The sequence below is a fragment of the Phasianus colchicus genome, chromosome 3 (genome assembly GCF_987193195.1).
Source record: "Phasianus colchicus chromosome 3, bPhaCol1.hap1.1, whole genome shotgun sequence".
NCBI lineage: Eukaryota > Metazoa > Chordata > Aves > Galliformes > Phasianidae > Phasianus > Phasianus colchicus.
Window position 1 is genome coordinate 81705898 of NC_143438.1, and position 14652 is coordinate 81720549.

The 14652-nt window shown below is 41.2% G+C and overlaps 2 protein-coding genes across 8 annotated transcripts in view; one reads left to right on the forward strand and one right to left on the reverse strand.

Annotated features, from left to right (window-relative positions):
* TNFRSF11B (TNF receptor superfamily member 11b) overlaps nt 1–1996 on the reverse strand; it is a 102330-nt gene extending 100334 nt beyond the window's left edge. For 2 of the 6 annotated variants that reach the window (XM_090137928.1, XM_090137934.1), the window contains exon 1: nt 1455–1588. The gene's annotated coding sequence lies outside the window, so the exon portion shown is untranslated. Of the gene's footprint in view, nt 1–1301; nt 1393–1454; nt 1589–1630 lie in introns of those variants that run through there. The other 4 variants (XM_090137931.1, XM_090137932.1, XM_090137933.1 and 1 more) reach the window with 4 other exon arrangements.
* MAL2 (mal, T cell differentiation protein 2) lies at nt 783–12924 on the forward strand. Of its 2 annotated transcripts, XM_031591155.2 has the most exons (4): nt 798–1485; nt 3538–3708; nt 8417–8575; nt 11056–12924. In XM_031591155.2, exons 1-4 carry the CDS (start codon nt 982–984, stop codon nt 11125–11127), a joined length of 906 nt encoding a protein of 301 aa, XP_031447015.1. In that variant the 5' UTR covers nt 798–981; the 3' UTR covers nt 11128–12924. The 2 variants fall into 2 exon arrangements, with proteins under 2 accessions (XP_089994062.1, XP_031447015.1); XM_090137936.1 differs by lacking the exon at nt 3538–3708 and having other exon boundaries at nt 783–1485.
* The last annotated feature ends 1728 nt before the right edge of the window (nt 12925–14652 follow it).

Below are 14652 nucleotides of genomic sequence, written 5' to 3' on the forward strand. Positions count from 1 at the left end.
GATCAGAAATAAGAGCCCTACACAGAGACCTCAACAGGCTGGAAGAGTAGGGAAGCAAAAACTGTATGATGCTTAACAAGCTCTTGCACCTGGGATGACATAAGCAGAGCTCAGTACAGCCTCAGATCTGTAGGAGAGCAGCTTTGCTCTAAGGGACCATGGAGTGCTAGCGGACAACAAGCTTAACGTGAGTAAGCAGCGCTGCTGCTGCAGCAATGAAGACAAATCAGATACTGAACTCCATCTGTGGGGTAATAACTAGCAGAGACAGAGAAGAGATCAGCCCACTTTACCCGGTGCTTGTCAGGTGGCACATGGAGTACTGCGTCCAGTTCTGGTTCCACTAATCACAGAATGGCCCAGGTTACAACGGACCTCAAGGATCACGAATCTCCAACCCACCTGCAACATGCAAGGCCACCAACCTCCACATTTAATGCTAGACAAGGCTGCCCAGGGCCCCATCCAATCTGGCCCTGAACACCTCCAGGGACGGGGCATCCACAGCCTCTCTGGGCAGCCTGTTCCAGCACCACTCTCTCTGTGAAGAACTTCCTCCTGACATCCAACCTAAATCTTCCCTCCCTCAACTTAAAACCATTTCCCCTTGTCCTGCTGTTATCTACCCTTTCAAAGAGTTGATTCCCCTCTTGTCTGTAGGTTCCCTTTAGGTACTGAAAGGCTGCAATGAGGTCACCCCGCAGCCTTCTTTTCTCCAGGCTGAACAAGCCCAGCTCCATGAGTCTGTCTTTGCTGGGGAGGTGCTCCAGCCTTCTGACCATCTCCGTGGCCCTCCTCTGGACCCTCTCCAACAGCTCCCTGTCTTTCTTGCACTGGGGACTCCAGACCTGACACAGTACTCCAGATGGGGCCTCACAAGAGCAGAGCAGAGGGGGACAATCACCTCCCTGTCCCTGCTGGCCACCCCTCTTCTGATGGAGCCCAGGATACCATTTGAACAGACTGGACAGGATCCGAAGGATGAAGATGACCAAAGGGCCGGAGAACCTGCCCTGTGTGGAGACACTGAGGAGTCGGGTCTTTTCTCTCCCGGAGAAGACAAGCGGGCTCGCTCTCATTCTGTCCCAAGCCGTCCCGCAGACACCCTGCGCGCCTGCCCGCACCCCCAGCAGCGCTGCTCCCGAGCACATCCCGCAGCGGGCTGCCCCTCCAGCAGCGGGGCGGGCCCGGCCCGGCGCAGGGAGGGCAGGAGAGGGAGGCGGCCGGGGCGGTGCACGGAGGCCCGCCCGCACCTGTTCCCTCCTCCCGCCGCCCTCCTCTTCCTCCTCCTCCTCGCCCACCTGCCCGCGGCTCCGCGTCCCCGCCGCGCTCGGCAGCAGCAGCGACATGTTGCCCAGAGGATCCTCGTCCATGCCGCCGCCGCCTCCCAACCCCGTTGCCTACTTCCCGCCCCCCCGGGTCACGCTGCCCTCCGGCCTGGAGATCCTGCGCACCTACTCGGGAGCCTTCATCTTCCTGGAGATCGTGAGTGCGCGGACCGGGCTGCCCCGGGCTCCCCTCGTCGCGCGTTTCGCTGCCCTCCCTGCCCGCCGCCCTCCACCTGCCGCGCTCGCGCCCTCCTCGCTGCGGCTCCACCGCGTGGGCGGCCGCGCGTAGCGCCGCGCCTCACCTGCCATTTTGTGAGCGGCCGTGTGGGGAAAGGCGGGGCCGTGCCCGGAGCCGTGCCCGGGGCGGCTGTGTGCGAGCCTCGCACCCGACAACGACCCTGAAAAGTTGCGCTGGTCGTGTTACAGGTTCTGCGCGAACTCCTTCAAGTGCGCTTAGCTGTGCGGAAGATGTGTTGAAGTAGATAGGGCTGAGGTCGTTTGAGTTCAGTGTCTGGCACGAGTGGTGTGGAGGGGAGGAATCTTGGCAGAGCTCATTTTATGAAGGTACAAAGTTCCACATTCAGAGTAGTGGGAGCGTTTCATACGTGTCTGCGTTTTGATTAGCAGACGTGCCTGCTGTCCTTTCTGCTTCCTCGCTGCCCATCGCTGACTGGTCTGTACGTAACAGAGCTGCACCTGCAGTCTTGTGAAACTGGAGAAAGGCTGGTTCTTCACAACAGCTAAAAATGGAACCCCCGACAGCAACCTGAAGGCCAATACGTGAACTGCTGGGAGTTCCGAGCTGAGGCTCGCCGTGCGTTCTGCATGCGTGCAGCTGCAATGTAACGCTAGAGAGGACCCAACTAATTTTGTCACTGATTATAACTAATTTTATAACGGGCTTTTTTTGGAAGATGTCTCCCTTCCAACCTTCATTCAAGGACTTTGAAGGCACAGCCTCTGAGCTTGCAGTTTTAAATCTGTAGGATTTGAGCAAAAAAGTAGTAGCTTGCTTTGAAATTAATTGTAGCTATCCAGCTGCAGGTTGGATTATGACGTTAAACCTTTCCGTAATAAATTAATATACTGAAGGTGCTAATTACTTGTTTTTTCAGGTATCATAAAGAGGCAGGATTTGCAGGAGAGATGGTACCTTTTGCTAGGCCAGCCAAGCAAACCTTAGAATGTAAATTCTCCATCAGACCATCATCACACAGTATCCTCACTACTCATTCTCTAAGATCTGTATGCTGAAAAGAAAATTGGTGCTGCTGAATTCTTCCCTAGTTAGCAATAATTCTGGAAAGCTGTGTATTTTTCTAGTCAACACACCATTATTTATAACTCATCTTTATTATCACCATTATTTATAACTCACTAGACTCTTAGTCTAGTTTTCTCTTACACTTCATTACTTAATGTATTCTTTCAGTATTTTTTTACAAATACATGAAAAAAGATGATGCCGTTTCATCTCCTTTGTATGTCTCATCTGATTACAACTACAAAACTAAACAGTATGAGATTGAATCTAAATTTGATGTGTATCCCTATCCTGCTGACTTCAGTGTGTGTGTATATATATATGGTAAAATATTCAGCAACAGCACAGAAATTACCTGAGTTTGTCAATCCCATTTTCAACAGTATTTTAAGAGAGGCTTTGTCACGCCACTGCCTAGTGCCTACAGTTTGTGAGAACAGCAGTTGGGCTCTTTGAAGATCACAGAGCCATAGAATGGCTTGGGTTGGAAGGTACCTTGTAGATCATTTAGTTTTAACCCTGTGCTGTGGGCAGGGCTGCCACTGACTGGATCAGGCTGCCCAGGGCCCCATCCAACCTGATCTTGAGCACCTCCAGGGATGGGACATCCGCAGCTTCTCTGGACAGCTGTGCGAGTTCCTCACCATCCTTTGAGTAAAGAATTTCCTCCTGACATCTGATCGAAATTTCCTTTCCCCCATTACTACTCCATTACATCCTGTTACTACCTGCCCATGTTAAAAAGTTGCTCTCCCTCCTGTTTACATAAGCTCCCTTCTTCAAGTACTGGAAGGAATACTCTTGACATGTCTCCTCTAGGTTTCTGAAAGTAATCTCAGGGCTTGATTTGTGATATGAAGTGCTAATAAATTAAGTGCTAATAGGGGGAGAGGACAAAGTTGAAAGTTCTTTCTTAGTTCATCACCTGTATTCCTTTCCTTACAGCTGTTTGGAACTATAGTCTGGATTCTGGTAGCTTCTACACAAGTTCCACTGCCACTGCTGCAGGGATGGGTAATGTTTGTAGCAGTGACTGCGTGGTTCCTGTCCCTTGTCTTCCTGTGTGTGTTTCTCTTCGGTTATGCAAACAGAATCGCTGTCAACTGGAACCAGACAGTAAGATTTTTTAGAAATATATTTTTAATAAAAATATATAGAAATATAAATAATATATGTGCTCATTCATATATATTTGTAGAAAATATATATTCTGTTCTATAAATTGAAAATGTTTTAATGAGATGTATACCAAGTCTGAATGTCTGGCTTTCTATTAAACAGGAATTCAGAACTAGAAAAGAACAGAGTAGGGCTACAAGGATGACAAGGACCTCTTTTACAGTGGAGGCTGAAAGTGCCTAGCTTTCGAAAGTGATTGGAGCAGTGTGCCCTTCCTCTGTAAGCACATGAAAGGCATAAGCTGCAGGAAGAGGACAGGTTTAGTAAAGCATGAAAATAAGTTGATTTAAATGGTCAGAAATAATTATGAACTGGAAATTAAAAAAATATTTTCCAACTTCTAGAGAGGTGAAGTATAAAGATGTACCATTTCCTTGAAAATATTACATATATTTTTGAACACATTGTCTGATGTGGTTGTCTGGGATAGCACCAGGCCAAAGCACCCAGGTTGCCTCCTTTGTTTCCTAACAACGTCTTCAACTGCCTTGTGGGTCAGTTCCTTAAAGCCAGGACTGCACTGGCTGTTACAGCTTAGATAATCAAAGAAGGCATGGGCTGTAGTGTGGTGTAGCTTAACATTTTTGTAGATGTTTGTCATCTTTAGAGGAATGTTGGGGAAACTGCCAACTTCATTATGCTCTGCTCAGTTTCTGTCTAGTGTGAAGACAAGACTTAATTCATGCTCTAACGGAGCATTGTGGCTTGTGTCAGAAGTTCTCACAGACTGTACCTTCCTATTAAAAAGGGAAGCTGTGGTTCTGTTTTTCACCAGCCGCACAGATATCTTGGCTTATTGGTTACTAATTTATCTACTCCTTGGTTGTCATAAAGTGATTTTTTATTTTGGGGTTTTGGATGCAAGGTGGTATGGCTCTAATAATAATGGAAATGACTAAAAACAGGTGGCTAAACTGTCATCAAAGTGTGAATCATCAAAAAAAATCAAAAGTCAAAACTCCTAAAATATTAAAGCTTGTTTGTTTATAACTGTTGATCACCTTCACCTTGCTCCTAGGTCCCTTAGTTTTCTTACTTACTTACACTTACTTACACTTTTTGATCATAGCTGGATATGTGTTCTTCAGCATCAGTATAAGTGTTTATCTATGTGTTCTAGTTGTTAATAGACATCTCCTTGAGACTAATGTTCTTAAAAGCAAAGTCACAGAGCTTCATAAGTTTGAGGCTCTGACAGTTTCAAATGCCATTGATGGTAACAAACTGGATTATATTAAAACGAACAGGATGCTGCTAAGGCAAACATGCATTCAATCTCAGCTTTCCAACACAATACAGGCAGTAATTAAGCTAATAATGAGTTACAATTACAGAGGGCCTTACAGGGATTTGTGCTATGACAGCCTCACAAATTATGATGCAACAAAGCCGTGAGCATGTGCATCACTTAAGTAATAATAGTGTCTTGGGTTTCATTGAAACTATTTGTCAATTTACAATTATGAATCTACTTAAGGGTTGCTGCATGAGGACATAGTCTTTTATAGATAGAATATTTTTTAAAGATGAAGAATTTCAATCTTCTGCATTGGCTGCTTTATGCTGACAGTGCTAGGTTGTGCTGTTCATTTTCTCCCCTTGTGCATGATAAATCACTGAGAAACTTTCAGTGTCAGGAAACTGCTGGATGGCTTGTGTAAAAGATGTGTCTGTGGGACTCTAACTTACTCCAGAAAACTGTCATAACTAAATATCTGTAGTAAATGTAGTGTGAATCCTTTCAGCTCTAACATGGTAGCTGAAATCCATCCTTCTCCAATCTTGAACAAAAATAACACTAGGTACATCATTTGACCACTGTTCTGAGCATATTTATATTATATTATATTATATTTTATATAAATATAAAATTGCTATATTTGCAATAGGACTCAGAAGATACAAGTCATTCAATTACATCAGAATGGGTAGAGTCATGGTTTGGTTATGTTAGAGTACTAATGTGTCATATATAGATTCATGAAGAAATGTTGGCTCAGATTCTGGAAGTTTAAGTGTGAATTTGAAGGACAGCATGGGATTTTTACAGATACACATTTCACAATACATCATCATAACATAATTAGCTCCACTGAACTCATACTTAAAAAGAATATGATGCTACACAGTGAAAAGTTGGAGGAAAACATGAACCTTAGTACATCACTGTATCAAACCAGATGGTGTGACAAATAGCATTCTTTGTGACCTGACTCACAGCACTCCTTTACAAAATTACTTGTGAACTGACATATCATGCAGATCTGGTACTGATTATTTTTTGTTTGAGGTTTGGGTGATGATACAAGTATTAATGCAGTGGAGAGTTAGGCAGCAGGTTCACAATTTTAAAATATGTATATATATATATATCCTTTCAGCAATAACATCTTGGGTTTCTTCGTTATAGAAATCATAACCATGTGAATGTGAAATCTTACTGATGCTGTATAGCTTCACTGTAGTTGCTGCCAGGAGAAGAAAATTATAGAGCTCAGCAGGAGAATGGAGGAAATTAAAGAGTTTGTCTTTTGAAAATGTCTTTCCTGTATGCAGTCAGCACTGCCTTCTTCATGGAGCTATTTGTGCTTCTTGGTGAGCTGTAGTGCCAGATGTGTGGAGCCAATAACACTGAAGTAGCTGCATACTCAGTAGCCCACCGATAGGAAATGTCCTTGATTATCTGTGGCTTTGTGCAGAGCTCTGTGCTGTTGGAAACCTGTGCTATGAGATTTGTGTGTCAGGTCATGATGATGGATCTGGTATTTGTCACACAGTGACATCTGCGTGTGGTCTGACATGGTGCGTGCAGGTGGTAGTGTAAAAGATGCTTCTGGTAGTGAGAAGTGCTTCCTTTAATTGCAGGAGTTCTCTGGTGCTCCAGAAAGCTGCTGGTTCCTTCTGTTTTTATGAGGTAACAGATGTTACAGAAGACCTGGAGACTGAGAGAAAGTGTCTCGTGGTCAAAGCTTGAGATTTGGCAAGCCTGGCACATGAAGGACAACCAGCCACCTGCTGCCCTTTTTTCTTCTCTTCGTTCTGTGAATGTCAGTGGATCTCCTATTGATTGCTTCCTTTTGGAATATGAACGGAAAAAAGAAAAAAGGCAGCTGGGATGAAAGTTGGGAATTAGACCATAAGTTGGGAATTGCTGCAAAAACTTAGCCTCAAACCATTCTTAATTAAGAGAAAACAATTTCCTGGCTAAATGGAATCGAAAACTTTAGTTGCACCCTGTATCATAACTTACAGAACTGACCAGCATGCAATTTAAGCATGCTGCTTAACAAATATGCTAACAAATATGGAGCAACTGATTAATTTGAAAAGGAAGTTCTTTCAATAAAAAGAACCTAACACCGATGAAGAAACAGTTTCTAAACAGGGAAATGTTCTCTGAATAGGGAAAGGCAGCACGTTCCTACTTTGATATTGGATAGTCAGTAGATAAGGGTATTGCACAGTAACTTCCAATGCATCTGAGTGCTGACTGCTGTTGTGATGAGTCACATGGAATGCTTCCTGAGTTCTCACTTCTGACATACTGGTAGCAAATTGCACTTGTGAATTACAGGAGTGTAATGAATTCCTTAGTGTGTGAGATGTGGAACATTTATCAACAGGCATACCTATACTTGTGTATAATATTCAAAACGTCTGTAGTTTTGCACACCTGCATATGTGCATGCACACAGCATGTGTGGTATAGACTGAGTGTTTTGCCAATGTCTGCTTTGTAAAATGAACAGAGGGAGATTATTGAAGAATATTTTGGATATTTTGAAACTGTTCTGGAACAGGTCGGATCTTTCTGCATGGAACACTGTGAAACTCAACCCACAGAACAGTTTAGGCAACAAAGCTGTTTTTCATGTACTTCATATTAGAACCCAGAAATGTCAGATATCTAAACCTTGTGTTTAACTTGTATACATCCCAGAGCAGGGAATTGCCTAGAGAAGACCAGGAGAGATGTGAATATAAAACAAAGCCTAACTCTTATCAAGACCCAGGCATTTTATTCAGCAGTATCACAAAGTACTTCCAAACTACTGTATTTTGCGTAGAGTGAAGTTAGAGAGAATTGTAGAAGTGCCTCAGTTCTTGGACTGTGTGCCTAGAAATACATTTCAGCTGTGTCAGGGCTGGTGTGTGTCAGGGCTGGTGTGTTTCTGGGCATTTCCATAAACAAAATTGAAGCAAGTAAGGGAGTGCTTTTGGAGTTTAGGTTATAGTTGACAAGGGATTTTAGAGACTGCAAGCTTGTACTGGTTGTATTGTGATAGAGCTGGCCTATACATCCCCTGTTTTTAACCTAATCCTCACTAAGGGAGAATTCTGTAAGCACCCACTTTTAGCTTTAAAGTGATATTAAAAGGTCAGCATATGTGCATGTAGATGAGTGCATGCCTCTTAATTTGAAAGAATGCAGGGTTTGGGAGAGGGAGGGCTGCCCTTTATTACTGATTATTTTGAGTTACTTATAATTGTAAGCAGATATGAAAATATGTCATGCTTAAACATTGCTTATGATCAGTGATTGTTATCACTGCTCATTTCATGTTTCTGTGTTGGATTTCATTTATGCTGAGACTAGAAGAATTAGGTACAGCAGCCCATACTGAACCTGTTGTTTGCTTTTCAGGACTTTCTTTTCCATGGTGCTACTTTCGTATTTTATTTTGGAGCTTTTCTACTGCAAGCAGCAACTACTTCTCTGCATAACTACCCTCGCGGATTAAATTCCACAACAAATATGAAGATTCTAGGTGATCATGAATATAACATAAGCATAGCAGCCTCGGTATGTACTTCATGAACTTGTATCTGGCAGTGGAATTGTTGTACCAGCCTTTCAACTTGGGAACTGAGCTGGAATAGGAGGAGGGATTGCGGGGAAGAAAAAAGTCTTTGGAAGCAGCTAACATTCTTAAAGCAGCATGCAAAAAAGTGTAGTTATCTATTAATGGGGCCTCATGAGAGAGGTGCTTAGATGATACTTTTCACAGTGGCGTTTTAGGTCTGTGATTGATACAGAATCTAGTTTTTAGATATCTTGTAAAAGCAATGCTGGGTATTGGAATAGAAGAAAAAGATGAAAACTTCATCAAAGCATCAGGTATGACTTTCAAGGCTGCTCTCAAACTTGTAATTGTTTGGGTTTTTTGATACCTTTTAGATAGTCCTGAGCATGCTGTAGGAAAGAATCTTGGACTAGCTCCTTATGAAGCTCCAGATATGTGTTTTCTGATAAAAATAAAAAGTAGCTGCAAGGGACATGCTATCTCCAGCGGTAAGGATTAGAGAGCTTTTATTGATCAGCTAAGCTCAGATCACCTTTTTATTGCTATAATTGCATCATCACTGAATCACTGTATCTGGTGATGTGAGCGTGCATTGCTGAGCCAGAAAATACACAAAGCTTTAGCTTTCTCCCTGGCTGGACTCCTGAATGGCAAATAAAGGTGTGCCAGCAGAATTAACCTGAAGAACTGAAACTACTCCTTGTTTTGTGTTTTGGGTCGGTCAGTTGGTTGGTTGATTTGTTTGGTTTTTGTTGTATTTTTGGGCTTGGGTTGTTGGGTTTGTTTGTTTGTTTTTGCATCTTCCAGGGCATCTCACGTACTTAAAGAAACTTCTTACATTTATTAAGTTTCTGAATCATTCTGGGGGTACCTCTTGTCCTCAAAATTAGATGACCATAAAATTTTACACAGTAAACACCTTCAGCTCTTGATAGAGTGGATCAAAATGGATAAACCCAAAGTGTAAGATTTACATCATCTCTTCAGGAGTAGAAAAGTCTTTTACTTTGGCAAGCCAAGCTCTGAAAGAGTGAGTTGAGCATGTCAGTCTCAAGTTCCTCACCATTACCCACTTGCCAGTAACATAGTCCAGCACATCAAATTCCTGTATGGCCATGGCTGGTAGACAAGTGATGTCTCTCAACTGTGTCTAAACTGAGGGAGACCTTTGAATTAATTATAAATCTTGAATTCCAAGCTTTAGAGTAGCTCCTCAGTCCTTGTTTCAATGTGTTCAGATCTTACTTGATATATGATAACTCATGTGACTGAAGAAAAATATTTTATCTTCTCTGACGGCAGAATACTGAGAAATACAAGGACTCTTTACCCCTTCCATACTTCTTTTTTTTTTTTTCCCCTAAGGAGAATTCAGTACTTCACAACCCTCGGATTTCTGCTAAGAAGGAGTAAGAGGACATGATTTTGTAACTCAACTGCTAATTAAGAGATGCTGGGAGATGGTGGATGAGATTAAGTAGTTTTTAGTGTCTTTATATTTTTTCCAGAAGTACCTAATAAGGAAGTCAAAGCATACAAAAAAAAAAAAAAAAAAAGTGACCCTTTGAAACACATCAGTGAAACAATCCTATGATCTACATGATGGGGAAAAAAAACCCAACAAGATAAAGCCTTGCTAACATTTTTTAATTTTATTTTAAAGTGATTTTAAAGTGGCTTTCTAGTTGTGTATACTGCAATTAAAATGTATCTTTTGCTTTTATGAATAATAGTTCTGGAATCTATTCAAAATTTATTTGTCAAATTAATGCTTGTGTGGAAGGAAGGTTGTTATCACTGGGTTGAATCTATATATTCTAATAGAAAGTGTCCATGATCAGTACTGGACAATATGAGAAACTATCATTTCCAACAACTCAGTTTCTAACTTCTTCCTTCTTGTTTATATTACATATTTACTTTTGCCATGCATGGCACGATTTGCAGTTCTTATCTGTTCAATTTCTTGAGCTGTAGCAGCTTTCTGACATTTCTCAATAATCTCCTGTCATGTTCTTTTTTTCTGGCTAAAGAATCCCAACTTCAATCTTTTTGTTTCTTTCTGCAAGTAAAGAGCTCTGCTGTTTAGAGAGACGTCTCCTTCATTGTTTGCCAGTAAATGCATTCATCTGGATACTTTCTAATCAAACACTAATCTTAGGTTATCAGTCTAGATAAGAGAAAACTGAAGTATAAGATGGAAGTACATGCAATTAATTTCCACAATAACCCACAAACATGTTTATGTCCTATTTCAAAATATCTTCAGCGACTAAGTTAAAAACAATAATGTGGGATTAAAACAGGGTTTATGAGAGAGCGTCAGAGGATCCCAGATCTATGTTTACCATCAGGGAGGTACCACTTGAATTATTTGTGTTGTAATATTAATTTAAAATAGAAAAAAATAAGTAGAGCAATATGATGTGTGATTCATTTTTTTTCTTTTCTTTTTCTTTTCTACCTGTTCATCCTTTAGATTTTTGCTTTTGCAACAGCTGTTTGTTATGGTTTCAGCACAGCCCTGGCATTGAGGAGATGGAAGCTATAGCAGTTGAAGAGACTTTGATTCCTGAGTGTTCTACTTCAGATCAAATTAAGTACTACTTGTCTGTTTTACTGTAATGTTATTCCAAAAAGACTTTTTGCTTAAAATTTGTTTCCAAGTGTTGAAATGCAAATAACCCTTAATCAGGATTTATTTAACAGAAGAGAAGTTTCTGTCTCTTCCTTTTTTTATTTTTTACTTTCATTGGGAACTCCTTATAAACATTATTTGTTGAATTGTAATCCAGAGTTCAGAGATAAGCAGATGTTACTAGCAGATAACAGAGTACTGGTGCTAAACCAGAAGAACAGGAAGAAAACTGAAACTAAACAGACATGTTACCTGCATAGGCAGCTAAAGAAGCTACCCCCCCTTGTTAAGGCCTGGGATTGGGCTCTACGTGTGCTGCAGCATTACGGTGTGTTCCACACAGGTAGGGCCTCGAGGCTCTTTGTAGAGTCACTGATCTTGTGTGTGCTGCTCTTTGCATGATCAGAGTCCAATCTGACTGCGATATCAGCTTAGTGTGTGTTACTAACTTTGTACAGAGAAAATATTTTAAATATCCATCCAGTGCAATCTTTCATTGTTGTTTTACAACCATATTCAGCTATGGTGATTTGATCATTCCAGCCTACTGTATTCTTTTGTAGATGGAAAATGACTGGGATTGTCAAACAGTAAGTAGTTGATTAGTTTTAGAAAATCAGCTCAATCAGATCTATTTATACTGCAAAACAAACAGTGCATTTGTGTGGTGTGTGTATATAAGTGGCATAAATTTGACAGGACAGTTTGCACTGTTTTATTTTGTGGAAATACAGCTTTGTTTTTGTAACTTAAGTGCTGCTTTTGTTACTTATTATGTGAGTCAACATCATTTGAATGGAATGTTACCAAATGGTGACTGTTGTCTGACCTCAATTCTTGCAGTGCAGTATTTGGTGCATCCTGATGTTGGTTTGTGTTGTAAAGGTGTTTTTATTTAGACAGATGCCTATGCAACATCTTTCTGAAAGCAGCGAAATGCAAAGCAGTCTGCCCATTACAGAGTTGGCTTTTGGCAGAAAGGAGGGTTAATTGAATATTCCAGTTGTGTAATGACACCATTATAAATACAGAATTAACTTAAATACAGCATTGTGCCCTGCTCCTTAACAACTCTTGTCACTAGTGCCAAATTGATAATCTGGGAGCATAAAAGTTCCCTATCATTCACAGAAGTTTTTGCTCACTGCTTCTTGCCGTTGCACCTTACACTTCTGCAGAAACTGCACCTTAGAATTCTACAGAGAACAGCAGTGGTTGGGTGAGGGAAGACAGGATGTTCCTCATTTCCAAACCTGCTCTTTCTCCTTGAGCCAACCAAAGTGAGAGCCTGTTATGGAAGGTACTTGCCAAATTTGTCAGGAACAAGGATCTCTGAGAGCTGCCAGCCTCATGGAGTCCTTCAGTCCCTGCTGACCCAGCACAGAGATTTTGATCAATGATGCAGCAGCGAGTGGCAGCCTTTCCAACTTCTGGAACCACTCAGTCCTGAATTACTGCAATGGGATGTTTTTGTATATCTTGTTTTCTGAAATTTTTGTCTTAACAAAGATTTTGTACTCTGCCTGATTTTATTTTTTTTTTTCTAATCCTTTACTTGCATTGGAACTTGTTTTGTGAATGTTTTATCTAGAGCCATATACTTTAAAAAAATATTTCATATTGTATAAAATATGTACAGTAACACTGGAGTATATGGATGAAAATGTTTAACAGACTTACCTAAGCAGCATTAAAGTTACTTAAAATGTTTATGGCAGCAGTCTGGTTATTAATCCTCTGTTTGGAAGATAGCAAGAAAGTCTGGCCTACAGACAAAAGTCTACATGGCAAGTGTGACCTTTTACAGAATCTCAGAATCGTTTGAGTTGGAAGAGACCCCTGAAGGCCATCTAGTCCAACTGCCTTGCAATGAACAAGGGCACCTGCAGCTAGAGCAGGCTGCTCAGAGCCACATTCAGCCTTTTCTTCTGACAGACCACTTGTGAGTACAAACATACACCCGTACAAACTCATATATATGTGCTTATATGTATGCACAAAGATAATGCATATTCATAATCGTGCAGAAAATGAACTTCCAGGGCACGTTTAAAAATAGATGCTCTTGATGCCTCACATAGAAAATTAAGGCTAAGGTTTCGTAAGAAGGCACAGTTTCGTTAGTGTTAGATTTGTTTAGTGATTTGCACAAATGTTAGTGAGGAGAAGTGCAAGGTCAGCTTCAACAACACTGTAAATGGGCACAGCACTTTGATAGGGTTACTTCCTCACCCTGCAGCCTAGATGTGTATTGCACACCACAGAGTATGTATGCCACAGCCCCTGCAACCAACTGGGATGATGAGGGAGAAGTCTTAATTTTTTTGCCTGTTTAAACTTACAGAAGAGGAATGACACGTGATGTCAGTTAAAAATCTGACCAGGTTTAGTTGGTCTTTGTATCTATCTCTGAGTTCAAACCTGAGGTGTAAAGATGATGACTAGTGGGTTTGGTTTAAATCTCTTAATGTACTTACAGAAACCCAGCAGAGTGCAGTTAGAATAGCTTGGGAACTGTTTGCATAGTGAGGAAAGGCTAAACTTTCCTTCTTAACTATCAAAGACAAACAAAGGGCAAAGAAGAGATAAAGGTAAGAACTACGGTAATGGAGAGGTGGCTTTCATGGTTAACAAGGGCAGGGCATAAATGTTCTGCTAGTATGCAAGGAATCTTAATGGTCTTTGAGGAAAATCTAAAGAAAGATGCACCAGAACAAGGAAGCAGTTGCATTCTTAAAAAAAAAAAAAAAAAAAAAAAAGCCCTGACCCAACAACCAGTAATTAATTTGATATTACCTTATACATAACTAAAATGACAGGTGTGACTCACAAATAGTACGTGTGTGTGCGTGCTGCAGTCTTTATGCAAATACTTACAGGAGAGTAACACAACCCTTGTGATAGTTACTACTAGTTACTACAGGTGATATGTGTGGGCTGATTCTTACACATCCCATTCTTTTCTCTTAAATGTTCAGAAATGCCCCCAAGCCTGTGACTGGTGACACTGAAGAACACAAGTTTACATCTTCAAAGAATGGAAGGGGCTGGGAATAAGATAGGGATATTTACTGTTGCAATAAATTCAAGGTGAAAGGAATGAGGCTACAGATGCCAAATGGTGTTTTCATCAGATGTCTCTATCTAATGTGAAGCTACAGTGCAGGCGAATCAAACATACCATACAGGTACCTACTCTTCTAGAATCAGAAAATATTTCATAATATTTCATATTATTTTGTATATCAGCGTTCAGTAGCTGCTGGTAAATAAGCAGTTGTGAGGAGAGACAGCTTGCAAAGGATGCAAGGAGAAACAATAGTTCACTGGCTATTGCTGAAGAGAAATGAAAGGACACAGTTTACAAAGCTGAACCTTTGCTCAGATGTGTTCAGAAATGATGCACAGAGGGTGCTTCACAGAAATCCTAACTCTACT

Bases quoted from the DNA above. Each gene is read 5' to 3' on its own strand.
- MAL2 (XM_031591155.2), top strand. From the start codon at position 982: ATGAAGATGACCAAAGGGCCGGAGAACCTGCCCTGTGTGGAGACACTG. The intron at 1,486-3,537 runs GTGAGTGCGCGG...CTTTCCTTACAG, and splicing joins CCTTCATCTTCCTGGAGATC to CTGTTTGGAACTATAGTCTG. The intron at 3,709-8,416 runs GTAAGATTTTTT...TTTGCTTTTCAG, and splicing joins CTGTCAACTGGAACCAGACA to GACTTTCTTTTCCATGGTGC.